At 46.6% G+C, this 27,197-nt stretch overlaps 1 protein-coding gene across 1 annotated transcript; it reads left to right on the top strand.

The window, feature by feature from the left end:
- Window positions 1-12,431: 12,431 nt before the first annotated feature.
- On the top strand, window positions 12,432-23,845 carry LOC311128408 (cystatin-1-like). Its single transcript, XM_084160530.1, has 5 exons — window positions 12,432-12,551; window positions 12,767-12,904; window positions 21,474-21,625; window positions 21,913-22,017; window positions 22,866-23,845. The coding sequence occupies exons 2-5, from the start codon at window positions 12,802-12,804 to the stop codon at window positions 22,944-22,946; spliced, it is 441 nt and encodes a 146-aa protein (XP_084016656.1). The 5' UTR covers window positions 12,432-12,551; window positions 12,767-12,801; the 3' UTR covers window positions 22,947-23,845.
- Window positions 23,846-27,197: the final 3,352 nt, after the last annotated feature.

The raw sequence follows: 27,197 nt of genomic DNA, 5'->3' as shown, positions 1-27,197 counted from the left end.
CATGAGACATCCAAACGGTTGAGATTGATATAATTTAAAATCTTACAAATAGGGTTGTCAAACAATGTTATAATTTCTATAATTTTTATTTTTTTTTTACTACAAATTTAATATAAATATATAAATATAAATTGACATTTAACGTCAATTATCTAAAAACGCATGAACTCCGATTTGTTTAATATGCGTATATTTTGTAGCTTAGACCCTACTTTACATCAGTGGAGGTTTTTGTGTCGTGCCGCCATCGGTTGAGACACAGCATGCTCTTGAATACACGGTGGGTGTCATTTCAATCATAGAAATAGAATTCATAGACCACTGCAATTTAGCTGGTACTGTCACGATCGTCTAAAACAGGAGACCAAGGCGCAGCGTTGCGAGTGAACATGATGACTTTTAATTAGAAAAGCACGTCAATACAAAACAAAAGACGAAAGTGAAGTCCAACAGTAACAAAGACTAAACTTGGAACAAAAACCCACCATACCCACAGGAAAACATTTAGATAAATATGGCTCCCAATCAGAGATAACGAGCCGACAGCTGACACTCGTTACCTCCGATTGGGAGTCACACGACACCACAATTACTCACCCAAAACCCAACCAACCGAATACACCCTATACAACAAACCCCACAACAAAACCCAACAAAACAAATACACCCTGGCTCAAATACAAAAGTCCCGGAGCCAGAGTGTCACAGGTACACCATTGAAATTGAAATGTGTACTTCTAAATGACTACCACAAAGACGCCCGCCGGTCCACCCACCGTTGAATGTCAATTTAAATGGTAATGTCTATATTACTAAGATTTCAATAGGTTTCGTATGGAGGATAGATTTTTGGCAAGAAATTCCATTTTTGACAACACTGTTTGTAAGCTTTTAAATTATATCAATCTCAACCATTTATATTTTCCAGTGATGAAGACATGGATATCTAATGGTATATGGGTGGCTATGCAAAATAGGTCAACTATGAGCACTTTTATCTCTTGCATGCTTTTGCATTCAGTTCCACAAAGTCACTTTCTGAGCACTTCTACAATGGACAAATATACAATAGTGCATTCGGAAAGTATTCAGACCCCTTGACTTTTTCCACATTGTTATGTTACAGCCTTATTCTAAAATAGATTCAATTGTTTTTTCCCCTTTTTTGCAAATTTATAAAAAATTTAAAACAGAAATATCACATTTACATAAGTATTCAGACCCTTTACTCAGTATTTGTTGAAGCACCTTTGATTAAAATGTATTTAATCAATTTTAGAATAAGGCAGTAAGGTAACAAAATGTGGAAAAAGGCAAGGGGTCTGAATACTTTCCAAATGCACTGTATGTAAGGTTTTGTTCAAAATCAAAGGGGGTGCTGTCAAAAAGCGATTGAATTCAAATGGATTTACCCTCTGACAGACAGGGCTGAATCATACAGAATGTTTGAGGCGGAATCTGAATGATGAGATGCCAAGGGAATGATCATATTTGGCTCTGATATGTTCCAAGACCTAGACATTTCTGGTTTGTTGTTTTGAAGCTACACATCTGTTCCATGTAAAGAATAAATAAATTCAAGGTTAGGCAGAATTCATGCATCTGGTTTCGCTAACTAACTGCGGTAGTAGCTGCGGAGGGGTGTACTACAAAGCAGAATCAAGTAATTAGCCAGTTAACATGCTTAAACATCCGGATTATTTTATTCGATTTTTTAGATACGCTTGAAATGTGCTTGGTCTAATTGACTCAACAACCAAATACATATAAGTTTAGCTTTTTTTTATGAACCAGAAAATCAAGTACTTTCTGGTGATGACATTTCACTTTCTTATGTTATAAAATACATTTTACCTAAACAAATATAATTCCCAACATATCATTAACATTATATCCAAAAAGTCGGATTTAGTAACCTCTATCTGAGCTGACAGCAAGGTGAGGCTTTCTCACCAAAACTTTTGAGAATTTTACATTTTGTGTTCATCTTCTTCGAAGTTGTTTCTTGCGGGTTGCAAATACCAAATCTAGCATGACAGGGGCTGAATTAAATGGAAAAGGCTTTGGAAGAAAGAAAAAAAACTTGCGGTACATCCTATAAATATACTCCATGTCATGTCTCATCGTTATCTATCTTTCCTCTACATTGTTTTAGGTTCTGATTCTTCTGAACATGACGAGTTGAACGGTAAACCTGTCAGGTAGCATTCATTCTCACACAGCATCCAGCAAATGTTATTTTCCACATTTCTGACCACTTTTATCTCTGGCCTCTATTTGATTTACTGTATTCATTTTGAATGAATTATCTAACACAATTACAGCAACATTATTTTACCCACTGATCAAAATATGCGTTTTTGCTTGGACACTATGTTTATCAAAGTGAATGTAGCTGGCTAACTCTTTGTCGTACACCCCTTGGCTCTGGTCTCTCCGTGTAGGCGATTAGCAGACTGAAGATAACGTTACCTAGTTACTGTAACTAGCTACTTTAGCTAGCTACTAAGAGATAGTCAGCTAGTTAAAATGTCAAAAAGTGGATAACGACGTTAACTACAGTACCGGCTCCCTTTGTGCAACATCGCTTGACAACATAGCTAGCTAATGCGTTGATTTTGAATTGACCAAATTTACTTTTGTATTTCAAAATGGTTCATTTAACGTTAGCTAACTAACTAATGGATTACTAGCTAGCTAGGAAATCCCCTTTCTAGCTGTGAAACGGTTGGCTAACGTTAGACTACAAGTGCTTTTGATTTCCAAGATCTAGCATTGTGATGAGGCCAACGTTATTGAAATAAAATTACGCCGTTGATGAAAATGATTAGCTACTACGCTTGTCTCTTATCCCATTGTCGCTAAATTTGTCCATCTACAGTAGGCTAGCTACAGTCTGTCCAACTACAGTAGGCTAGCTACAGTCTGTCCATCTACAGCAGGCTAGCTACAGTCTGTCCATCTACAGTAGGCTAGCTACAGTCTGTCCATCTACAGCAGGCTAGCTACAGTCTGTCCATCTACAGTAGGCTAGCTACAGTCTGTCCATCTACAGCAGGCTAGCTACAGTCTGTCCATCTACAGCAGGCTAGCTACAGTCTGTCCATCTACAGCAGGCTAGCTACAGTAGGCTAGCTACAGTCTGTCCATCTACAGCAGGCTAGCTACAGTAGGCTAGCTACAGTCTGTCCATCTACAGTAGGCTAGCTACAGTCTGTCCATCTACAGCAGGCTAGCTACAGTAGGCTAGCTACAGTCTGTCCATCTACAGCAGGCTAGCTACAGTCTGTCCAACTACAGTAGGCTAGCTACAGTAGGCTAGCTACAGTCTGTCCATCTACAGCAGGCTAGCTACAGTCTGTCCAACTACAGCAGACTAGCTACAGTCTGTCCAACTACAGCAGACTAGCTACAGTCTGTCCATCTACAGCAGACTAGCTACAGTCTGTCCATCTACAGTAGGCTAGCTACAGTCTGTCCATCTACAGCAGACTAGCTACAGTCTGTCCATCTACAGTAGGCTAGCTACAGTCTGTCCAACTACAGTAGGCTAGCTACAGTAGGCTAGCTACAGTCTGTCCATCTACAGCAGGCTAGCTACAGTCTGTCCAACTACAGTAGGCTAGCTACAGTAGGCTAGCTACAGTCTGTCCATCTACAGCAGGCTAGCTACAGTCTGTCCATCTACAGCAGGCTAGCTACAGTCTGTCCATCTACAGCAGACTAGCTACAGTCTGTCCAACTACAGCAGACTAGCTACAGTCTGTCCAACTACAGCAGACTAGCTACAGTCTGTCCAACTACAGCAGACTAGCTACAGTCTGTCCATCTACAGTAGGCTAGCTACAGTCTGTCCATCTACAGCAGGCTAGCTACAGTCTGTCCAACTACAGCAGACTAGCTACAGTCTGTCCATCTACAGTAGGCTAGCTACAGTCTGTCCATCTACAGCAGACTAGCTACAGTAGGCTAGCTACAGTCTGTCCATCTACAGCAGGCTAGCTACAGTCTGTCCAACTACAGCAGGCTAGCTACAGTAGGCTAGCTACAGTCTGTCCATCTACAGCAGACTAGCTACAGTCTGTCCATCTACAGCAGACTAGCTACAGTAGGCTAGCTACAGTCTGTCCATCTACAGCAGGCTAGCTACAGTAGGCTAGCTACAGTCTGTCCATCTACAGCAGACTAGCTACAGTCTGTCCATCTACAGCAGACTAGCTACAGTCTGTCCATCTACAGCAGACTAGCTACAGTCTGTCCATCTACAGCAGGCTAGCTACAGTCTGTCCATCTACAGCAGACTAGCTACAGTCTGTCCAACTACAGCAGGCTAGCTACAGTCTGTCCATCTACAGTAGGCTAGCTACAGTCTGTCCATCTACAGCAGGCTAGCTACAGTCTGTCCAACTACAGTAGGCTAGCTACAGTCTGTCCATCTACAGTAGGCTAGCTACAGTCTGTCCATCTACAGCAGGCTAGCTACAGTCTGTCCAACTACAGTAGGCTAGCTACAGTCTGTCTATCTACAACAGGCTAGCTACAGTCTGTCCATCTACAGCAGGCTAGCTACAGTCTGTCCAACTACAGTAGGCTAGCTACAGTCTGTCTATCTACAACAGGCTAGCTACAGTCTGTCCATCTACAGCAGGCTAGCTACAGTCTGTCCAACTACAGCAGGCTAGCTACAGTAGGCTAGCTACAGTCTGTCCATCTACAGCAGGCTAGCTACAGTCTGTCCAACTACAGCAGGCTAGCTACAGTAGGCTAGCTACAGTCTGTCCATCTACAGTAGGCTAGCTACAGTCTGTCCATCTACAGCAGGCTAGCTACAGTAGGCTAGCTACAGTCTGTCCATCTACAGCAGGCTAGCTACAGTAGGCTAGCTACAGTCTGTCGATCTACAGCAGGCTAGCTACAGTCTGTCCATCTACAGCAGACTAGCTACAGTCTGTCCATCTACAGCAGGCTAGCTACAGCAGGCTAGCTACAGTCTGTCCAACTACAGCAGGCTAGCTACAGTCTGTCCATCTACAGCAGACTAGCTACAGTCTGTCCATCTACAGCAGGCTAGCTACAGCAGGCTAGCTACAGTCTGTCCAACTACAGCAGGCTAGCTACAGTCTGTCCATCTACAGCAGACTAGCTACAGTCTGTCCATCTACAGCAGGCTAGCTACAGTAGGCTAGCTACAGTCTGTCCATCTACAGCAGGCTAGCTACAGTCTGTCCATCTACAGCAGACTAGCTACAGTCTGTCCATCTACAGCAGACTAGCTACAGTAGGCTAGCTACAGTCTGTCCATCTACAGCAGGCTAGCTACAGTCTGTCCATCTACAGCAGGCTAGCTACAGTCTGTCCATCTACAGCAGGCTAGCTACAGTCTGTCCATCTACAGCAGGCTAGCTACAGTCTGTCCATCTACAGCAGGCTAGCTACAGTCTGTCCATCTACAGCAGACTAGCTACAGTCTGTCCATCTACTGCAGGCTAGCTACAGTCTGTCCATCTACAGTAGGCTAGCTACAGTCTGTCCATCTACAGTAGACTAGCTACAGTCTGTCCATCTACAGCAGACTAGCTACAGTCTGTCCATCTACAGCAGGCTAGCTACAGTCTGTCCATCTACAGCAGGCTAGCTACAGTCTGTCCATCTACAGCAGGCTAGCTACAGTCTGTCCATCTACAGCAGGCTAGCTACAGTCTGTCCATCTACAGCAGGCTAGATACAGTCTGTCCATCTACAGCAGGCTAGCTACAGTCTGTCCATCTACTGCAGGCTAGATACAGTCTGTCCATCTACAGCAGGCTAGCTACAGTCTGTCCATCTACAGCAGGCTAGCTACAGTCTGTCCATCTACTGCAGGCTAGCTACAGTCTGTCCATCTACAGTAGGCTAGCTACAGTCTGTCCATCTACAGCAGACTAGCTACAGTCTGTCCATCTACTGCAGGCTAGCTACAGTCTGTCCATCTACTGCAGGCTAGCTACAGTCTGTCCATCTACAGCAGACTAGCTACAGTCTGTCCATCTACTGCAGGCTAGCTACAGTCTGTCCATCTACTGCAGGCTAGCTACAGTCTGTCCATCTACTGCAGGCTAGCTACAGTCTGTCCATCTACAGCAGACTAGCTACAGTCTGTCCATCTACAGTAGGCTAGCTACAGTCTGTCCATCTACAGTAAACTAGCTACAGTCTGTCCATCTACAGTAGGCTAGCTACAGTCTGTCCATCTACAGCAGACTAGCTAATGTAGAAGAACATCCCCACCCCCTTCTTCTTCTTTAAGTTTTATTGGAAAATTGCAACCAACTTACAGGTGACACTGGCACTTACTGTACTGGAGTGTGTGGCCGGTGACGACCTATCTATACCGCTATATTCTCTTAACTAACCCTGACTTTCTGATTAAATGAAATAATTCCCTACGAAACTCACTACTAGAGAGGTAGAGAGGTCATCTTTTTTTAAATTCTGATTTTTCAGGGGGCGCTGCATCACCCTCAGCACCTCTACTTCCTGAGGCTATGGTTTATCAGGGGTCCCTAAGCACCTCCACTTCCTGAGGCTATGGTTTATCAGGGGTCCCTCAGCACCTCCACTTCCTGAGGCTATGGTTTATCAGGGGGTGATGCAGCACTCTAAGCACCCCTACTTCCTGAGGCTATGGTTTATCAGGGGTCCCTAAGCACCTCTACTTCCTGAGGCTATGGTTTATCAGGGGTCCCTCAGCACCTCTACTTCCTGAGGCTATGGTTTATCAGGGGTCCCTCAGCACCTCTACTTCCTGAGGCTATGGTTTATCAGGGGGTGATGCAGCACTCTAAGCACCCCTACTTCCTGAGGCTATGGTTTATCAGGGGTCCCTAAGCACCTCTACTTCCTGAGGCTATGGTTTATCAGGGGTCCCTCAGCACCTCTACTTCCTGTGGCTATGGTTTATCAGGGGTCCCTAAGCACCTCTACTTCCTGAGGCTATGGTTTATCAGGGGTCCCTAAGCACCCCTACTTCCTGAGGCTATGGTTTATCAGGGGTCCCTCAGCACCTCTACTTCCTGAGGCTATGGTTTATCAGGGGTCCCTCAGCACCTCTACTTCCTGAGGCTATGGTTTATCAGGGGTCCCTAAGCACCTCTACTTCCTGAGGCTATGGTTTATCAGGGGTCCCTCAGCACCTCTACTTCCTGAGGCTATGGTTTATCAGGGGTCCCTAAGCACCTCTACTTCCTGAGGCTATGGTTTATCAGGGGTCCCTAAGCACCTCTACTTCCTGTGGCTATGGTTTATCAGGGGTCCCTAAGCACCTCTACTTCCTGTGGCTATGGTTGCACCATTACATAAGATGTTTACATTATTCCAAACAAAGAATCAACTGATTCGCTTGGTTAGACCAGCTCCTCCATGATTGGACATTTGTTCTTCCGTAATAGCTAACTGACAGCTCTTTCCACCTATGAAATTAGGTGTACACCCTCTGTCAGGGGGCGGATATGGAGAGGTTGGACGGGAATGGAGAGTGGGTGGTATTATGGGTGGGGGTGATGAGGTGTAGCGGTAGAGAGGTAGAGAGGTATAGAGAGGTATAGAGGTAGAGAGGGAGAGAGGTAGAGAGGGAGAGAGGTAGAGAGGGAGAGAGGTAGAGAGGTAGAGAGGGAGAGAGGTAGAGGGGTAGAGGGGGAGAGAGGGAGAGAGGTAGAGAGGGAGAGAGTGTGTGTTTGTGTGTCCCCTCACAGTCCCTGTCGTTCCATGAGTTGTTCTGTGTACAGTTCCATGAGTTGTTCTGTAATCAGTTTCTTAAAGGAAATGTTGCTGTTTACTTGAGTAATTAGAGATGGAAGGGAGTTTCATGATTTCATGGCTCTGTATAAAACTGTGCGTTGCCATGAATTCATTTTGGACTTGGGGACTGTGAAGAGACCCCTGGTGGCATGTCTTGTGGGGTATGTATGGGGGTCTGAGCTGAATGTTATTTGATCATGCATCAGAAATTTCCATACACAGAAAAAGCTTATTTCTCTAAAACTTTGTGCACAAATTTGTTTACATTCCTGCTAATGAGCATTTCTCCTTTGCCAAGATAATCCATCCACCTGACAGGTGTGGCACGTCCAACCGGCCTCACAACTGCAGACCACGTGTAACCACGCCAGCCCAGGACCTCCACATCCGGCTTCTTCACCTGCAGGATCATCTGAGACCGGCCACCCGGAGAACTGATGAAACTGTGGGTTTGCACAACCAAATAATTTATCCACAAATTATCAGAAACTGTCTCAGGGAAGCTCATCTGCAAGCTCATCGTCCTCACCAGGGTCTTGACCTGACTGCAGTTCGGCGTCGTAACCGACTTCAGTGGGCAAATACTCACCTTGGATGGCCACTGGCACGCTGAAGATGTGTGCTCTTCTAATGAATCCCAGTTTCAACTGTACCGGGCAGATGGCAGACAGCGTGTGTGGCATCATGTGGGTGAGTGGTTTGCTGATGTCAACGTTGTGAACAGAGTGCCCCATGGTGACGGTGGGGTTATGGTATGGGCAGGCATAAGCTACGGACAACAAACGCAATTGCATTTAATTGATGGCAATTTGAATGCATAGAGATACCGTGACGAGATCCTGAGGCCCATTGTCGTGCCATACATCCGCCTCCATAACCTCACGTTTCAGCATGATAATGTACGGCCCCATGTTGCAAGGATCTGTACACAATTCCAGGAAGCTGAAAATGTCCCAGTTCTTCAATGGCCTGCATACTCACCAGACATGTCACCCATTGAGCATGTTTGGGATTTACATTTACATTTTAGTAATTTAGCAGATGCTCTTATCCAGAGCGACTTACAGTTAGTGAGTGCATATATTATTATTTATAATTTTTTTCATATTGGCCCCCCGTGGGAATCAAACCCACAACCCTGGCGTTGCAAACACCATGCTCTACCAACTGAGCTACATCCCTGCCGGCCATTCCCTCCCCTACCCTGGACAACGCTGGGCCAATTGTGCGCCGCCACATGGGTCTCCCAGTCGCACTGGATCTACGTGTATGACAGCGTGTTCCAGTTCCCACCAATATCCAGCTACTTTGCACAGCCATTGAAGAGGAGTGGGACAACATTCCACAGGCCACAATCAACAGCCTGATCAACTCTATGTGAAGGAGATGTGTTGCGCTGCATGAGGCAAATGGTGGTCACACCAGATACTGACTGGATTTCAGATCCATGCCCCTACCTTTTCTTTTAAGGTATCTGTGACCAACAGATGCATATCTGTATTCACAGTCATGTGAAATCCATAGATTAGGGCCTAATGAATTTATTTCAATTGACTGATTTCCTTATATGGGGGATTAGTAGTGACAGTCAATATGCTAGTAATGGGGATTAGTAGTGACAGTCAATATGATAGTAATGGGGATTAGTACTGACAGTCAATATGCTAGTAATGGGGATTAGTAGTGACAGTCTATGCTAGTAATGGGGATTAGTAGTGACAGTCAATATGCTAGTAATGGGGATTAGTAGTGACAGTCAATATGCTAGTAATGGGGATTAGTAGTGACAGTCAATATGCTAGTAATGGGGATTAGTACTGACAGTCAATATGCTAGTAATGGGGATTAGTACTGACAGTCAATATGCTAGTAATGGTGATTAGTAGTGACAGTCAATATGCTAGTAATGGGGATTAGTACTGACAGTCAATATGCTAGTAATGGGGATTAGTACTGACAGTCAATATGCTAGTAATGGGGATTAGTAGTGACAGTCAATATGCTAGTAATGGGGATTAGTACTGACAGTCAATATGCTAGTAATGGGGATTAGTACTGACAGTCAATATGCTAGTAATGGGGATTAGTAGTGACAGTCAATATGCTAGTAATGGGGATTAGTACTGACAGTCAATATGCTAGTAATGGGGATTAGTAGTGACAGTCAATATGCTAGTAATGGGGATTAGTACTGACAGTCAATATACTAGTAATGGGGATTAGTAGTGACAGTCAATATGCTAGTAATGGGGATTAGTACTGACAGTCAATATGCTAGTAATGGGGATTAGTAGTGACAGTCAATATGCTAGTAATGGGGATTAGTACTGACAGTCAATATGCTAGTAATGGGGATTAGTACTGACAGTCAATATGCTAGTAATGGTGATTAGTAGTGACAGTCAATATGCTAGTAATGGGGATTAGTACTGACAGTCAATATGCTAGTAATGGGGATTAGTAGTGACAGTCAATATGCTAGTAATGGGGATTAGTACTGACAGTCAATATGCTAGTAATGGGGATTAGTAGTGACAGTCAATATGCTAGTAATGGGGATTAGTAGTGACAGTCAATATGCTAGTAATGGGGATTAGTACTGACAGTCAATATGCTAGTAATGGGGATTAGTACTGACAGTCAATATGCTAGTAATGGGGATTAGTAGTGACAGTCAATATGCTAGTAATGGGGATAAGTACTGACAGTCAATATGCTAGTAATGGGGATTAGTAGTGACAGTCAATATGCTAGTAATGGTGATTAGTAGTGACAGTCAATATGCTAGTAATGGTGATTAGTAGTGACAGTCAATATGCTAGTAATGGGGATTAGTACTGACAGTCAATATGCTAGTAATGGGGATTAGTAGTGACAGTCAATATGCTAGTAATGGGGATTAGTACTGACAGTCAATATGCTAGTAATGGGGATTAGTACTGACAGTCAATATGCTAGTAATGGGGATTAGTAGTTACAGTCAATATGCTAGTAATGGGGATTATTAGTGACAGTCAATATGCGTCCCAAATGGCCCCCTATACCCTATTTAGTGCACTACTTTTGACCAGGGCCCATAGAGAATAGGGTGCCATTTGGGACACATATCTGCGTTTTGGGGGGATGCTTCTCTTCCCTGCCGCTTGACTCACTGTCTGTATTCAGCCTGTACTGGCTGGTTTTGAGTCACAGCAGGTTTACCCTGCATTCATGTACATATCTACCTCAGTGGCGGCCGCTGATTGGCTGAATACCCGGGGCGTGAGATGGTTAGAGTTGTCAGCAAAGCAGCATGACAGAGAGTTGTCAGCAAAGCAGCATGACAGAAATATGATGCCAATTTTTCAAACTACCGTAGTTTATTTTGAGAAGGTATATAAAGTGATCTGTGCATTTGAACAACAGCATAAATACATCTATTTCACTTTTGCATGGCAAAAAATGAATGACCACTGCCGCACATGCTGCCACTGTTTTGAACAGATTAGATGATACTATTTAAAACGAGCAGCCAGCTCACGTCATGAACAAACGAGTGCACCAGGGAGAACGGTTGTCCCTAGTGGCTGTGGTAACTAGTGGAAACCAGGGAGAACGGTTGTCCCTAGTGGCTGTGGTAACTAGTGGAAACCAGGGAGAACGGTTGTCACTAGTGGCTGTGGTAACTAGTGGAAACCAGGGAGAACGGTTGTCCCTAGTGGCTGTGGTAACTAGTGGAAACCAGGGAGAACGGTTGTCCCTAGTGGCTGTGGTAACTAGTGGAAACCAGGGAGAACGGTTGTCCCTAGTGGCTGTGGTAACTAGTGGAAACCAGGGAGAACGGTTGTCACTAGTGGCTGTGGTAACTAGTGGAAACCAGGGAGAATGGTTGTCCCTAGTGGCTGTGGTAACTAGTGGAAACCAGGGAGAACGGTTGTCCCTAGTGGCTGTGGTAACTAGTGGAAACCAGGGAGAACGGTTGTCCCTAGTGGCTGTGGTAACTAGTGGAAACCAGGAAGAACGCAACAAGCATACAGATGCAGTAAGTGAAAACACATTATCTAACTTGGGATAGCTAGCTAACATAATGTTAGCCAGTTAACTTTCATTCTGAAATAACTTCAGATTTCTGAGTTAGTCAGACATTAGTTTAGAAAGACTTGAAATTGGCACGGGAGCTAACTAGCTAGCAAGCTACCAGCTAGCTGCTTATCAAAGGTAGATAACTGGTTAATTTGACACAAAAAAAATCGCTCAAACAATTTCTCTATGTTTCTCAATTACTGGAGCTGGCTAATAAATGTTATGCTTTGTGATACACCTGGTTTTATGCTGTTTTAGTCTACACAACATGTTATCCTGTCACCTGCAGTACAGCCTGATGACCAACAGGGGGGGAATGTGGGGATGTGTTACTATTTCTTTATTTCTTATATGTATATTTTGACTCTGCATCGTTGGGAAGGGCTCGTCATTCAGTGTGTCATAGGATAGTCTGTTGTATTCGATGCATGTGACAAATACAATGTGATTTAGGTTCACATAGAAACATCCACACCTTTCAAAACACACACACACACACATCCCTACGCACACACACAATACACACACCCACATAATACCCAATGCCCAGTGCTCAGTCATCTATATGAAAGTCCTGCTGACTGACTGCTGTTACTGCCAGGAAGAGGGTGTGGACTTAACTGGCTGGTTAAACATTCCAGTGCTTAAATACAGAACCCTTCCTTTCTCTCATTCAACAGCAGACTGACCCGGACCACAGAGGATAGCTACCGGTAATCTGTCTCTCTCTGTCTCTCTCTGTCTCTCTCTCTCTGTCTCCCTCTGTCTCTCTCTCTGTCTCTCTCTGTCTCTCTCTCTCTGTCTCTCTCTCTCTGTCTCCCTCTCTCTCTCTCTCTCTCTCTCTCTCTCTCTCTCTGTCTCTGTCTCTGTCTCTGTCTCTCGCTCTCTATCTCTCTCGGAGAGCTAACAGCTTCATCTAACTCCACAGGATAGTCTTCTAACTCCAGAGGAAACCATAAGACCATGGCTCCCCAGTTGTTGATGTTGTCTCTGGTCTCAGCTCTCTACCTGGTGGCTCAGGGACAGGAGCAGCCTCAACCCATAGAGGAGGAACTCATCACAGCCAGTAAGTACTGTGGACTAGCCTACCTTACCTTACGCTAACCTTGCCTTACCTTACACTAATCTTACCTTATCCTAACCTTCCCTTACTGTACCTTAGCCTAACCTTACCTTAGTGTACCTTACCCTAACATTACCTTAGTGTACCTTACCCTAACATTACCTTAGTGTACCTTACCCTAACATTACCTTAGTGTACCTTACCCTAACCTTACCTTAGTGTACCTATCCCTAACATTACCTTAGTGTACCTTACCCTAACCAGCCAGTAGTAGTGTTGTGATATGATACTAGCTGAATCTAAACACAGCAATACACTGAGCTGATTCTGATGAGCTAAACTTGATCTGTTTATTCAATTAATGCCTGTTCACTGACTGGTCCACTGACTGGTCCACTGACTGGTCCACTGACTGGTCCACTGACTGGTCTACTGACTGGTCTACTGACTGGTCTACTGACTGGTCCACTGACTGGTCTACTGACTGGTCCACTGACTGGTCCACTGACTGGTCCACTGACTGGTTCACTGACTGGTCCACTGACTGGTCCACTGACTGGTCCACTGACTGGTCCACTGACTGGTCCACTGACTGGTCCACTGACTGGTCCGCTGACTGGTCTACTGACTGGTCCACTGACTGGTCTACTGACTGGTCTACTGACTGGTCTACTGACTGGTCTACTGACTGGTCTACTGTGGACTAGATTCAATCTTCAGGTGATTCATGAAATGGTTCAATACCTTAATCCAAACCCCGCTCATTTGAAGATTAATTAAAATGTTTGATGTCAACAGGAGGGGAACTAGCAAGACATAGAGGGTTAAAAGTCTGGTTGCTCTGGTGGCAGTGAAACATTTAAAGGGGCAATCCGGGATTGGTGCCATTTTGGACTTTACATTTTTCTTAAACCATCCAAACAATTGGTATATATATTTTTGGCCTCCTTAACTTTTTTTGAATCCCCAAATGCCATTTTAAGGTTGTTTGAAAACCCCTGTCTGTTGTCCAGACATAAATGACTCTCAGAAATGCCAGAGCAGTTGATGTCATATGTTGAGCTGGGCAGAAGCACACGGGAGAGAACTTTTTTTGGGCAGACTTTTTTTTTTTTACCACAATATTGACGCCATCCTGCCCACTCAGCTCTCTGGTTCCTATGAGTCAGAAGAGTTGGACTGTGTTGCTGTTCTGTTTTTCCTGACTGCTCCTCCTGCTGGGTAAGCCTTTAGTATAGGAGTTAGCTTCATAACCTCACAGTGGACCAGCCTCAAATGTCTCCAATCCCGCTTTCCAACCGCTACCTTTTCTTTAGTGTAATTGACTAAGACGAGGTCAAGCGGGCGGTCACATGTGTTTGCGAGACAGAAGATCCTTGGTTCGAGCCCAGTAAGGGACATGGGAAAAAAAGCAATACCATAGCCTTGGGAAGTAGGGGTGCTGAGGGTGCAGAATTAAAAATAACAAGTAGTGTACTGGGCCTTTACTAGTCCTGTATTAATGTAGTGTACTGGGCCTTTACTAGTCCTGTATTAATGTAGTGTACTGGTCCTTTACTAGTCCTGTATTAATGTAGTGTACTGGTCCTTTACTAGTCCTGTATTAATGTAGTGTACTGGGCCTTTACTAGTCCTGTATTAATGTAGTGTACTGGTCCTTTACTAGTCCTGTATTAATGTAGTGTACTGGGCCTTTACTAGTCCTGTATTCATGTAGTGTACTGGGCCTTTACTAGTCCTGTATTAATGTAGTGTACTGGTCCTTTACTAGTCCTGTATTAATGTAGTGTACTGGGCCTTTACTAGTCCTGTATTCATGTAGTGTACTGGTCCTTTACTAGTCCTGTATTAATGTAGTGTACTGGGCCTTTACTAGTCCTGTATTAATGTAGTGTACTGGGCCTTTACTAGTCCTGTATTAATGTAGTGTACTGGGCCTTTACTAGTCCTGTATTAATGTAGTGTACTGGGCCTTTACTAGTCCTGTATTAATGTAGTGTACTGGGCCTTTACTAGTCCTGAATTAATGTAGTGTACTGGGCCTTTACTAGTCCTGTATTAATGTAGTGTACTGAGCCTTTACTAGTCCTGTATTAATGTAGTGTACTGGTCCTTTACTAGTCCTGTATTAATGTAGTGTACTGAGCCTTTACTAGTCCTATATTAATGTAGTGTACTGGGCCTTTACTAGTCCTGTATTAATGTAGTGTACTGGGCCTTTACTAGTCCTGTATTAATGTAGTGTACTGGGCCTTTACTAGTCCTGTATTAATGTAGTGTACTGGGCCTTTACTAGTCCTGTATTAATGTAGTGTACTGGGCCTTTACTAGTCCTGTATTAATGTAGTGTACTGGGCCTTTACTAGTCCTGTATTAATGTAGTGTACTGGGCCTTTACTAGTCCTGTATTAATGTAGTGTACTGGGCCTTTACTAGTCCTGTATTAATGTAGTGTACTGGGCCTTTACTAGTCCTGTATTAATGTAGTGTACTGGGCCTTTACTAGTCCTGTATTAATGTAGTGTACTGGGCCTTTACTAGTCCTGTATTAATGTAGTGTACTGGGCCTTTACTAGTCCTGTAGTGATTATAGCCGTCTGTATATCGGTCCCCCCCCGACAAACATCTTCCCACCACAATGAACAATACTGCTAATCAAGCGCAGCGACGCTGTTCCACTTGCTACTAAACATGTCACGGTTCAGACAGACGACCAGAGGACCACAATTGCGTCACACCAGCAAGTTTATTAAACTTAAGGGAAAAGGGAAGTAGGGAGTGAATGAAGGCTCCAGGGGTAACAGGGATCCCGTCCAATGTGCTGGGTCTGTGCCCCCCCCAGTGGCAGCGATGCGTCCTATGAAGCCGGTGGTGGGTGGTCCAGAAGTCCTGGGGGGGGGAGACACAGACACAACAGGGCGGAATGAAACCAGGCAGCAGTACAGTTCAAGGGAAATCCAAAATACGTAGTAGCAAGGCAGAAGGCTGGTCAGAGTTACCGGGATTGAAGAGTAGTCAGGAGTCGTAATGGCAGAAGCAGGTCTGGATCTCCTGAGGCAGAAGAGTATCCAAAAAAACAGGCAGGTCCGGGGTCACAAAACCAGGGTGAGCCAGAAGCGCGAGCAAACAGGTTCCGGGTGTGAGCTTTGCAGACGATCTGACACCGGAGAGCTGAAAGACAGGGCCTTAAATACTGGGAGAGGTAGTGGGTAATGCAGCGCAGCTGGCAGAGTAATTAGAGCAGAGCAGAGCAGGGACAGGTGGAGCTAGTTAGGCTGAGTAGAGAGAGTGGTGAGCAGAGTGGAAGAAAATTAAGGTGGTAACCCGGTGGAGTGAGAGGCCCATGACAGAACCCCCCCCCCAAGGGACGGCCCCAGAAGTCCCAAGAGCAACACCACGCCGGGCGGGAGGAGGGGAGCCGGAGGAGGGCTAGAACTCCTCCGAACGGTCCGAGTGAACGTCCTCATCCTCGGAGGAAGCCGGAGGGCCGTGGTCGGGAGATGGGACAGGTCCCGAGACAGGATCAGGCACAGGACAGGAAGCCGAGCGGGCAGGACGGTTAGGGACCCCTCTGGGGCGGCCCCTACGGATTGCAGGTTGATCAGGATGCCGTTGGTGGAAAGCGGTGATGAGAGTCCTATCCACAATCCGACTAGCTGGCACCCAGGTCCTTTCCTCAGGTCCATAGCCCTCCCAGTCAATGAGGTACTGGAGACCCCTACCCCTCCGTCTGGACCGAAGCAGGCGGCGGACGGTGTAAACCAGACCACCATCGACGAGCCGTGGAGGAGGAGGACCAGGCGCAGCAGGGACCAGCGGACTCTCATGGATGGGCTTAATCTTAGACACATGGAAAGTGGGGTGCACCCTCAGGGAATTAGGCAGTTGGAGCCGGACAGCAGTTGGGCTAATCACTCTTATGATAGGGAATGGGCCAATGAACCGAGGTGCCAGCTTCTGCGACTCCACCCTGAGTGGCAGGTTCTTCGATGACAACCACACCCTTTGACCAACATGGTAGGCGGGAGCAGGAATTCTCCGACGGTTGGCCCCGGTAGTGTAGCTGGCAACGGATCTGAGGAGTGTGGCTCGGGCTTGTGACCAGGTGCGGCGACATCGACGGGCAAAAGCAAGTGCAGATGGGCAAGTAACCTCCTCTTCCTGGCTGGCAAATAGAGGAGGCTGGTATCCATAAACACATTGGAAAGGGGACATACCGATGGCAGAGCAGGTCAGAGAATTGTGTGCGTACTCCACCCATGTCAATTGCTGCGACCAGGAGTGGGGGTTGCGTGAAGTCATGCATCGCAGTGCCTTCTCGAGCTCCTGATTAGCCCGCTCTGACTGCCCATTGGATTGGGGATGGAATCCGGAAGTCAGACTGACTGTGGCTCCCAGCAGGTGACAGAACTCCTTCCAAAAAGCGGAGGAGAATTGTGGACCACGGTCAGAAACTACATCCTTAGGCAGTCCGTGGATCCGGAAGACGTGTTCCAGGACCACCTGGGCGGTCTCCTTGGCGGTTGGGAGCTTGGGGAGGGGAATGAAGTGTGCCATCTTGCTGAAACGGTCAACGATGGTGAGAATGACGGTCATGCCACTTGAAGGGGGCAGCCCCGTGACAAAGTCAAGGGCGATGTGAGACCAGGGACGTCTGGGCACAGGCAGGGGCTGCAGCAATCCGGCTGGGGGCTGGCAGGACGACTTGTGTTGGTTGCAGATGGGGCAGGCTTGGACGAATCCCCGTACATCCTTCCTCAGAGAGGGCCACCAGAACCTCTGGGCGAGCAGGTTGTAAGTGCGGGTGGAGCCAGGGTGACAAGCTAGGCGGGAGTCATGTCCCCACTGAACGACCTGGGACCTCAGGTCTTCGGGGACAAAAAGGCGGTCAGCTGGGCAAGTGCTGGGACCTGGCTGGTTACGGAGAGCCTCCAGCACCTGTTCCTCAACAGCCCAGGTCAGAGCTGCAACGATGCAGGGACTTGGCAGAATCGACACAGGGTCCTTGGAGGGGGTGTCATCCTTCTGGAATTGACGGGAGAGGGCGTCTGGCTTGGTGTTGCGTGATCCAGGCCGGTATGACAGAGTGAAATTAAACCTGGTGAAGAACAGGGCCCAGCGGGACTGCCTGGAGTTCAACCGTTTGGCCGTGCGGATGTACTCCAAGTTCTTATGATCGGTCCAAACGAGAAATGGAATGGTGGACCCCTCCAGCCAGTGACGCCACTCCTCCAAGGCAAGCTTCACAGCCAGCAGCTCACGGTTCCCTATGTCGTAATTGCACTCAGAGGGGGACAACCGACGTGAGAAAAAGGCACAGGGATGGAGCTTCCTATCCTCCGCAGCCCACTGAGAAATCACAGCACCAACTCCCACATCCGAGGCGTCCACCTCCACAATGAATTGCCGGTCCACATCAGGCATCTGGAGGATGGGAGCGGAGGTGAACCTCACCTTGAGGGTACTGAAGGCTTTGTCGGCTGCTGGGGTCCAGGTGAAGGGTTGCTTGGTGCTGGTTAGAGCAGTGAGAGGGGCAGCAACGGTACTGTAGTTCCGGATAAACTTCCTATAGAAGTTAGCAAACCCCAGAAACTGTTGCAGCTTCTTTCTGTTCTCCGGAACTGGCCATGAAGTGACTGCTGATACTTTGGCAGGATCCATTTGGATACTTCCCTCTGCCACTATGTACCCCAGGAAGGCCACTGTCTTGACGTGAAACTCACATTTCTCTGCCTTGGCGTAGAGGGAATTCTCCAGAAGACGATGAAGGACTTGCTGGACATGGCGGGTGTGTTCAGACAGGTTTCTGGAGTAGATTAAGATGTCATCCAGGTAAACGAAGACAAACTTGTTTAACATGTCCCGCAGTACATCATTCACTAGAGCCTGGAACACAGCAGGAGCATTGGTGAGGCCAAAAGGCATAACCAGATACTCGTAGTGGCCTGTTGGTGTATTGAATGCGGTTTTCCATTCATCTCCCTCCCGGATCCGCACTAGGTGGTAAGCGTTTCTGAGATCCAACTTGGTAAAAACAGTGGCTCCCTGGAGCAACTCAAAAGCAGAGGTGAGCAGAGGCAGAGGGTAACGGTTTTTCACTGTGATGTCGTTGAGTCCCCTGTAGTCGATGCAGGGGCGAAGAGATCCGTCCTTCTTCCCCACAAAGAAGAAACCAGCACCAGCAGGAGATGAAGATGAACGGATTAATCCTGCGGACAGAGAGCCATTGATGTAGTCCTCCATGGACTTTCTTTCAGGAGCAGACAACGAATAAAGACGACCCTTTGGAGGAGCTGTTCCAGGGAGGAGGTCGATGGCACAGTCGTACGGTCGGTGAGGGGGCAGAGATGTGGCTCTTGCTTTGTTAAACACCTCTCTGAGACCATGGTAGCATTCTGGGACATTGGAGAGGTCAGGAGCGGAGTTAGTAGGTACTGGCCGAGGGGGTAGTGCGGCAGCAAGCAGGCAGGTTCGGTGGCAGTCCTCTCCCCACTCCCTGATCACCCCGGTCACCCAGTCGAGCTGAGGGTTGTGCCGGCGGAGCCATGGGTAACCCAGGATGAGGGGTTGGCCTGGAGAGGGGAGCAGGTGAAACTGGATCGTTTCTTGATGGTTTCCGGACAGACCCATCGAGACCGGGGCCGTGACATGAGTGACCGATCCGAGTAAGTGTCCGTCCAGTGCCCGGGCAGGAATAGGAGGTGTCAAACGGAGGTTCTCCAGTCCCAGTTGGCGTGCCAGCTTGATGTCCATTATGTTGGCTTCGGCGCCAGAATCCACCAGAGCAGCCAGGGTGTGAGTTGAGTCAGAGAGGCGGAGGTGAACTTGCAGCAGGGGTTTGCGGTCGGAGGACTGGATGGTCATTGAACTCAACCGGACTCCCCCTATGCCCGGTGAGCTTCGGCCCTTTAAAGGGCAGGTTACCACACGATGTCCATCACCTCCACAATAGAGGCAGAGGTTTGAGGTGAAGCGGCGCTGGCGCTCTGCAGGAGTGAGAGGGGCTCGCCCAATCTCCATAGGCTCAGACTGATCAAGCTGACCTGGGTGAGTGGCAGTAGATGACAGGAGCCCAGTCGGATCTCTCCGAATGCCGGTAGTAGGTGGACCTTGGCGCCCCCTCTCACGACGACGGGTCTGTATCCTTCTGTCGATCCTGACAGTCAGTGCGATGGCTTCATCAAGAGTGGAAGGCAGTTCATGGGAGACCAACTCGTCCTTGATATAGTCAGCCAAACTATGGAAGAACGCGTCCACCAACGATGGTGTGTTCCAAGAACTTCGTCTAGCCAGGGTTCGGAAGTCGATGGAATGGTCTGCGACTGTACGTCTGCCTTGTCGAATACTGAACAGTTCACGAGACGCCTCTGCGGTGGGTGAATCCAGGTCAAACACCTTCAGCATCTCCTCAGCAAACAGGTCGAAGGTTGCACATGCGGGGGTTTGACGTTCGAACTCTGCTGTTCCCCAGAGTCGAGCTCGGCCCGTCAGGTGAGTGATGGCATACCCAACTTTAGCCCCCTCCGTGGCGAAGGTCCTTGGCTGCAAGGAGAACTGAAGTCGGCAGCTAGTCAGGAATGGCCGGACCTGGGTTGAATCGCCGTTGAACCGCTCGGGGTTTCCAATCTTGGGTTCCGGAGCAGCGGCTGCAATGACCGGGGCAGGTAACTCGGGGGCAGGGCTGGTGGGCAGACTGGCTGGGGTAAGGTTGGTGAGGAGTTGAATGATCATGGCGAGTTGTTGTTGCTGCTGCTGGAACTGCTGCTCATGCTCCTCGGTTTCCATGTCGGGGAAAGTGTGCGCTGAGTCCATAATGGTCAGATCGTACTGTCACGGTTCAGACAGACGACCAGAGGACCACAATTGCGTCACACCAGCAAGTTTATTAAACTTAAGGGAAAAGGGAAGTAGGGAGTGAATGAAGGCTCCAGGGGTAACAGGGATCCCGTCCAATGTGCTGGGTCTGTGCCCCCCCCAGTGGCAGCGATGCGTCCTATGAAGCCGGTGGTGGGTGGTCCAGAAGTCCTGGGGGGGGGAGACACAGACACAACAGGGCGGAATGAAACCAGGCAGCAGTACAGTTCAAGGGAAATCCAAAATACGTAGTAGCAAGGCAGAAGGCTGGTCAGAGTTACCGGGATTGAAGAGTAGTCAGGAGTCGTAATGGCAGAAGCAGGTCTGGATCTCCTGAGGCAGAAGAGTATCCAAAAAAACAGGCAGGTCCGGGGTCACAAAACCAGGGTGAGCCAGAAGCGCGAGCAAACAGGTTCCGGGTGTGAGCTTTGCAGACGATCTGACACCGGAGAGCTGAAAGACAGGGCCTTAAATACTGGGAGAGGTAGTGGGTAATGCAGCGCAGCTGGCAGAGTAATTAGAGCAGAGCAGAGCAGGGACAGGTGGAGCTAGTTAGGCTGAGTAGAGAGAGTGGTGAGCAGAGTGGAAGAAAATTAAGGTGGTAACCCGGTGGAGTGAGAGGCCCATGACAAAACATGTAGGTGTTCTCAGTCTCAACGCGTTCCTCTCTTCTGTTCAGCTCCATCTAACTGAGTCTGTGTGTTTGTTGTGGTTGTAGAGAACATCCAGCCTCTGGGTGGCTGGTTCAACAGAGACCCAGAGAGCCCGGAGATACAGACTGCTGCTAAAGCTGCCGTGGAGGCGTTTAACAGCCAGTCTAATGCCAGGAAATACTTCAGACTCATCAACGTCATCTCTGCTGAGACTCAGGTGACATCATAATTATACTCTACTTCCTGTATAGTGCACTACTTTTCCCATTTTGGACACATTCCTATCCTTCTTGCTACCTCCCTTTACATGATACAGTCCTTTACACACCTTCTGCTAGTAATGGAAGGATTGGATAACATTCATTTTATATAGTTGTACATCACTGAACTTTTCATGAAAAAAAACATCTCTCATTATTAGTTAATTTAGTCAACTAAAAAGCTGATGTCAATAGGGTTGTAAGTTTGTTTTTCCTAAGGCTCTCCTTTATATGACCAACACAGGTGACTAACAAGATCAACTATAAGATTGAGGCGACCATCGGGAAGACCAAGTGCCTCAAAACCGAGCACAACTCTGATGTGGAGTCCTGTGTTCTGGGGAAAAGGGTGACTTTTCTAAATATTTACATTTACAGCTTTGTCGTTACGGGCGGCAGGTAGCTTAGTGGTTAAGAGCGTTGTGCCAGTAACCGAAAGGTCGCTGGTTCTAATCCCCAAGCCGACTAGGTGAAAAATCTGTCGATGTGCCCTTGAGCAAGGCACTTAACCCTAATTGCTCATGTAAGTCGCTCTGGATAAGAGCGTCTGCTAAATGACTAAAATGTAAATCTAAAAATTTAGCAGACGCTCTTATCCAGAGCGACTTACAGTTAGTGAGTGCATTTTAATTAAATTTTTTTTTTCATAAATACTACATAAATAAATACTACATGTATTTTCTGATGCTCATAAATTTACAGACCAAAGAATACAGATATACTGTATGGAACTTAAAAACGGTATTTGTGTTCCAAATGGCACCCTGTTCTCTATATAGTGCACTACTTTTGACCAGAGTAGTGCACTATATAGGGACTAGGGTGCCATTTGGGACACTGGGTTACATAAGTGTAATTATTACATAAGTGCCTCTGCATTGGGAAAGCTCCAGATTTAGCAGCTTTTTCCTTTTAATGGAGAGATTTTTAGCACTTAATGCAGATACTGAGCTGGGTATTAGAACCGTATACTTATGTAAGTAAAAAACTATAGCTTGCAGTACATATACAGTACTTGCCTGGGGGTACCAGACTGGTTTGTGTTATCAGACATGTTGGTAACAAAAGCACAAACAGGTCTGGTACTTGGCCTATACAGACAGTACACCATGTAATATTGACCTCATAGATCACAGCGTATGTACAGTATATTGACATTAATGTGACATCGTTTGACATCGTTTGTTTGTTTTACAGCGTCTGACATGTACGTTTGAGGTGTGGTTTAACCCTCGTAATGACAAGCACGAGCTCTCCGCCTCCTCCTGCAATAAGTAACACTGACTCCAGATCAGTTTCAACCAACAACTACATGATCTGTCCTCTTCCTCCTGCAATAAGTAACACTGACTCCAGATCAGTTTCAACCAACAACTACATGATCTGTCCTCTTCCTCCTGTAATAAGTAACACTGACTCCAGATCAGTTTCAACCAACAACTACATGATCTGTCCTCTTCCTCCTGCAATAAGTAACACTGACTCCAGATCAGTTTCAACCAACAACTACATGATCTGTCCTCTTCCTCCTGTAATAAGTAACACTGACTCCAGATCAGTTTCAACCAACAACTACATGATCTGTCCTCTTCCTCCTGCAATAAGTAACACTGACTCCAGATCAGTTTCAACCAACAACTACATGATCTGTCCTCTTCCTCCTGCAATAAGTAACACTGACTCCAGATCAGTTTCAACCAACAACTACATGATCTGTCCTCTTCCTCCTGCAATAAGTAACACTGACTCCAGATCAGTTTCAACCAACAACTACATGATCTGTCCTCTTCCTCCTGCAATAAGTAACACTGACTCCAGATCAGTTTCAACCAACAACTACATGATCTGTCCTCTTCCTCCTGCAATAAGTAACACTGACTCCAGATCAGTTTCAACCAACAACTACATGATCTGTCCTCTTCCTCCTGTAATAAGTAACACTGACTCCAGATCAGTTTCAACCAACAACTACATGATCTGTCCTCTTCCTCCTGCAATAAGTAACACTGACTCCAGATCAGCCATCAGCGTCTACTGACTACCTGAACACAACAATGAGTATCTACAGAGTTACGCTACAACGGCATGCTTAGTCGTTGAATGACTCAACTTTTTAAAACTGCACAGATTTATTTTGCTGTGATTCTGTTTCTAATAAAATTGCTTAAACTGACATTATTTAAGGATCTATTTTTTTGTGTGGTTTAATCAAATGATTTTGGGTGAAACATTATCAGTGGATGACCAGAGAAATTCATTTTGCTCAAGGACAGAGATGACAGAGTTCCCTATTAGGACAGAGATGACAGAGTTCCCTATTAGGACAGAGATGACAGAGTTCCCTGCTGGGACAGAGATGACAGAGTTCCCTGCTGGGACAGAGATGACAGAGTTCCCTATTAGGACAGAGATGACAGAGTTCCCTGCTGGGACAGAGATGACAGAGTTCCCTATTAGGACAGAGATGACAGAGTTCCCTATTAGGACAGAGATGACAGAGTTCCCTATTGGGACAGAGATGACAGAGTTCCCTATTAGGACAGAGATGACAGAGTTCCCTGCTGGGACAGAGATGACAGAGTTCCCTGCTGGGACAGAGATGACAGAGTTCCCTATTAGGACAGAGATGACAGAGTTCCCTGCTGGGACAGAGATGACAGAGTTCCCTATTAGGACAGAGATGACAGAGTTCCCTATTAGGACAGAGATGACAGAGTTCCCTATTAGGACAGAGATGACAGAGTTCCCTATTGGGACAGAGATGACAGAGTTCCCTATTAGGACAGAGATGACAGAGTTCCCTGCTGGGACAGAGATGACAGAGTTCCCTATTAGGACAGAGATGACAGAGTTCCCTATTAGGACAGAGATGATAGAGTTCCCTATTAGGACAGAGATGACAGAGTTCCCTATTAGGACAGAGATGATAGAGTTCCCTATTAGGACAGAGATGACAGAGTTCCCTATTGGGACAGAGATGACAGAGTTCCCTATTAGGACAGAGATGACAGAGTTCCCTGCTGGGACAGAGATGACAGAGTTCCCTGCTGGGACAGAGATGACAGAGTTCCCTATTAGGACAGAGATGACAGAGTTCCCTATTAGGACAGAGATGACAGAGTTCCCTATTAGGACAGAGATGACAGAGTTCCCTATTAGGACAGAGATGATAGAGTTCCCTATTAGGACAGAGATGACAGAGTTCCCTATTAGGACAGAGATGACAGAGTTCCCTATTAGGACAGAGATGACAGAGTTCCCTATTAGGACAGAGATGACAGAGTTCCCTATTAGGACAGAGATGACAGAGTTCCCTATTAGGACAGAGATGATAGAGTTCCCTATTAGGACAGAGATGACAGAGTTCCCTATTGGGACAGAGATGACAGAGTTCCCTATTAGGACAGAGATGACAGAGTTCCCTGCTGGGACAGAGATGACAGAGTTCCCTATTGGGACAGAGATGACAGAGTTCCCTATTAGGACAGAGATGACAGAGTTCCCTATTAGGACAGAGATGACAGAGTTCCCTATTGGGACAGAGATGACAGAGTTCCCTATTAGGACAGAGATGACAGAGTTCCCTATTAGGACAGAGATGACAGAGTTCCCTATTAGGACAGAGATGACTGAGTTCCCTGCTGGGACAGAGATGACAGAGTTCCCTGCAGGGACAGAGATGACAGAGTTCCCTATTAGGACAGAGATGACAGAGTTCCCTATTAGGACAGAGATGACAGAGTTCCCTATTAGGACAGAGATGACAGAGTTCCCTATTAGGACAGAGATGACAGAGTTCCCTGCTGGGACAGAGATGACAGAGTTCCCTATTAGGACAGAGATGACAGAGTTCCCTATTAGGACAGAGATGACAGAGTTCCCTATTAGGACAGAGATGACAGAGTTCCCTGCTGGGACAGAGATGACAGAGTTCCCTATTAGGACAGAGATGACAAAGTTCCCTACTGGGACAGAGATGACAGAGTTCCCTATTAGGACAGAGATGACAGAGTTCCCTATTGGGACAGATATGACAGAGTTCCCTATTAGGACAGAGATGACAGAGTTCCCTATTAGGACAGAGATGACAGAGTTCCCTATTAGGACAGAGATGACAGAGTTCCCTATTAGGACAGAGATGACAGAGTTCCCTATTAGGACAGAGATGACAGAGTTCCCTATTAGGACAGAGATGACAGAGTTCCCTGCTGGGACAGAGATGACAGAGTTCCCTGCAGGGACAGAGATGACAGAGTTCCCTATTAGGACAGAGATGACAGAGTTCCCTATTAGGACAGAGATGACAGAGTTCCCTATTAGGACAGAGATGACAGAGTTCCCTATTAGGACAGAGATGACAGAGTTCCCTGCTGGGACAGAGATGACAGAGTTCCCTATTAGGACAGAGATGACAGAGTTCCCTATTAGGACAGAGATGACAGAGTTCCCTATTAGGACAGAGATTACAGAGTTCCCTATTAGGACAGAGATGACAGAGTTCCCTGCTGGGACAGAGATGACAGAGTTCCCTGCATGGACAGAGATGACAGAGTTCCCTATTAGGACAGAGATGACAGAGTTCCCTATTAGGACAGAGATGACAGAGTTCCCTATTAGGACAGAGATGACAGAGTTCCCTATTAGGACAGAGATGACAGAGTTCCCTGCTGGGACAGAGATGACAGAGTTCCCTATTAGGACAGAGATGACAGAGTTCCCTATTAGGACAGAGATGACAGAGTTCCCTATTAGGACAGAGATGACAGAGTTCCCTGCTGGGACAGAGATGACAGAGTTCCCTATTAGGACAGAGATGACAGAGTTCCCTATTAGGACAGAGATGACAGAGTTCCCTGCTGGGACAGAGATGACAGAGTTCCCTATTAGGACAGAGATGACAGAGTTCCCTATTAGGACAGAGATGACAGAGTTCCCTATTAGGACAGAGATGACAGAGTTCCCTATTAGGACAGAGATGACAGAGTTCCCTATTAGGACAGAGATGACAGAGTTCCCTGCTGGGACAGAGATGACAGAGTTCCCTATTAGGACAGAGATGACAGAGTTCCCTATTAGGACAGAGATGACAGAGTTCCCTGCTGGGACAGAGATGACAGAGTTCCCTATTAGGACAGAGATGACAGAGTTCCCTATTAGGACAGAGATGACAGAGTTCCCTATTAGGACAGAGATGACAGAGTTCCCTATTAGGACAGAGATGTGCAGGGAGGCTCTTACTGCTGCTGCTTTAAGGAGTGGAATATCCACTCCCACTGGCGTAGCAGTGCGGTCATGTACTCTGTAGTGTGTCCGTGTAAATAGCCAGTTTTTTGTTTTTTGTCTCTTTCGTATATATACTGCTCAAAAAAATAAAGGGAACACTTAAACAACACAATCTAACTCCAAGTCAATCACACTTCTGTGAAATCAAACTGTCCACTTAGGAAGCAACACTGATTGACAATAAATTCCACATGCTGTTGTGCAAATGGGATAGACAACAGGTGGAAATTATAGGCAATTAGCAAG

This window comes from Coregonus lavaretus (assembly GCF_964263955.1).
Source record: "Coregonus lavaretus genome assembly, chromosome: 4".
NCBI classification, from domain to species: Eukaryota; Metazoa; Chordata; class Actinopteri; order Salmoniformes; family Salmonidae; genus Coregonus; species Coregonus lavaretus.
Note: the sequence above shows the minus strand (reverse complement) of the source record. Positions and strands in the feature narration are given on the sequence as shown.

Excerpts from the sequence above, each read along its gene's own strand:
- LOC311128408 (XM_084160530.1), top strand. The coding sequence starts at position 12,802 with ATGGCTCCCCAGTTGTTGATGTTGTCTCTGGTCTCAGCTCTCTACCTG. Across the intron at positions 12,905-21,473 it reads GGAGGAACTCATCACAGCCA|AGAACATCCAGCCTCTGGGT; the intron begins GTAAGTACTGTG and ends TTGTGGTTGTAG. Across the intron at positions 21,626-21,912 it reads TCATCTCTGCTGAGACTCAG|GTGACTAACAAGATCAACTA; the intron begins GTGACATCATAA and ends TGACCAACACAG.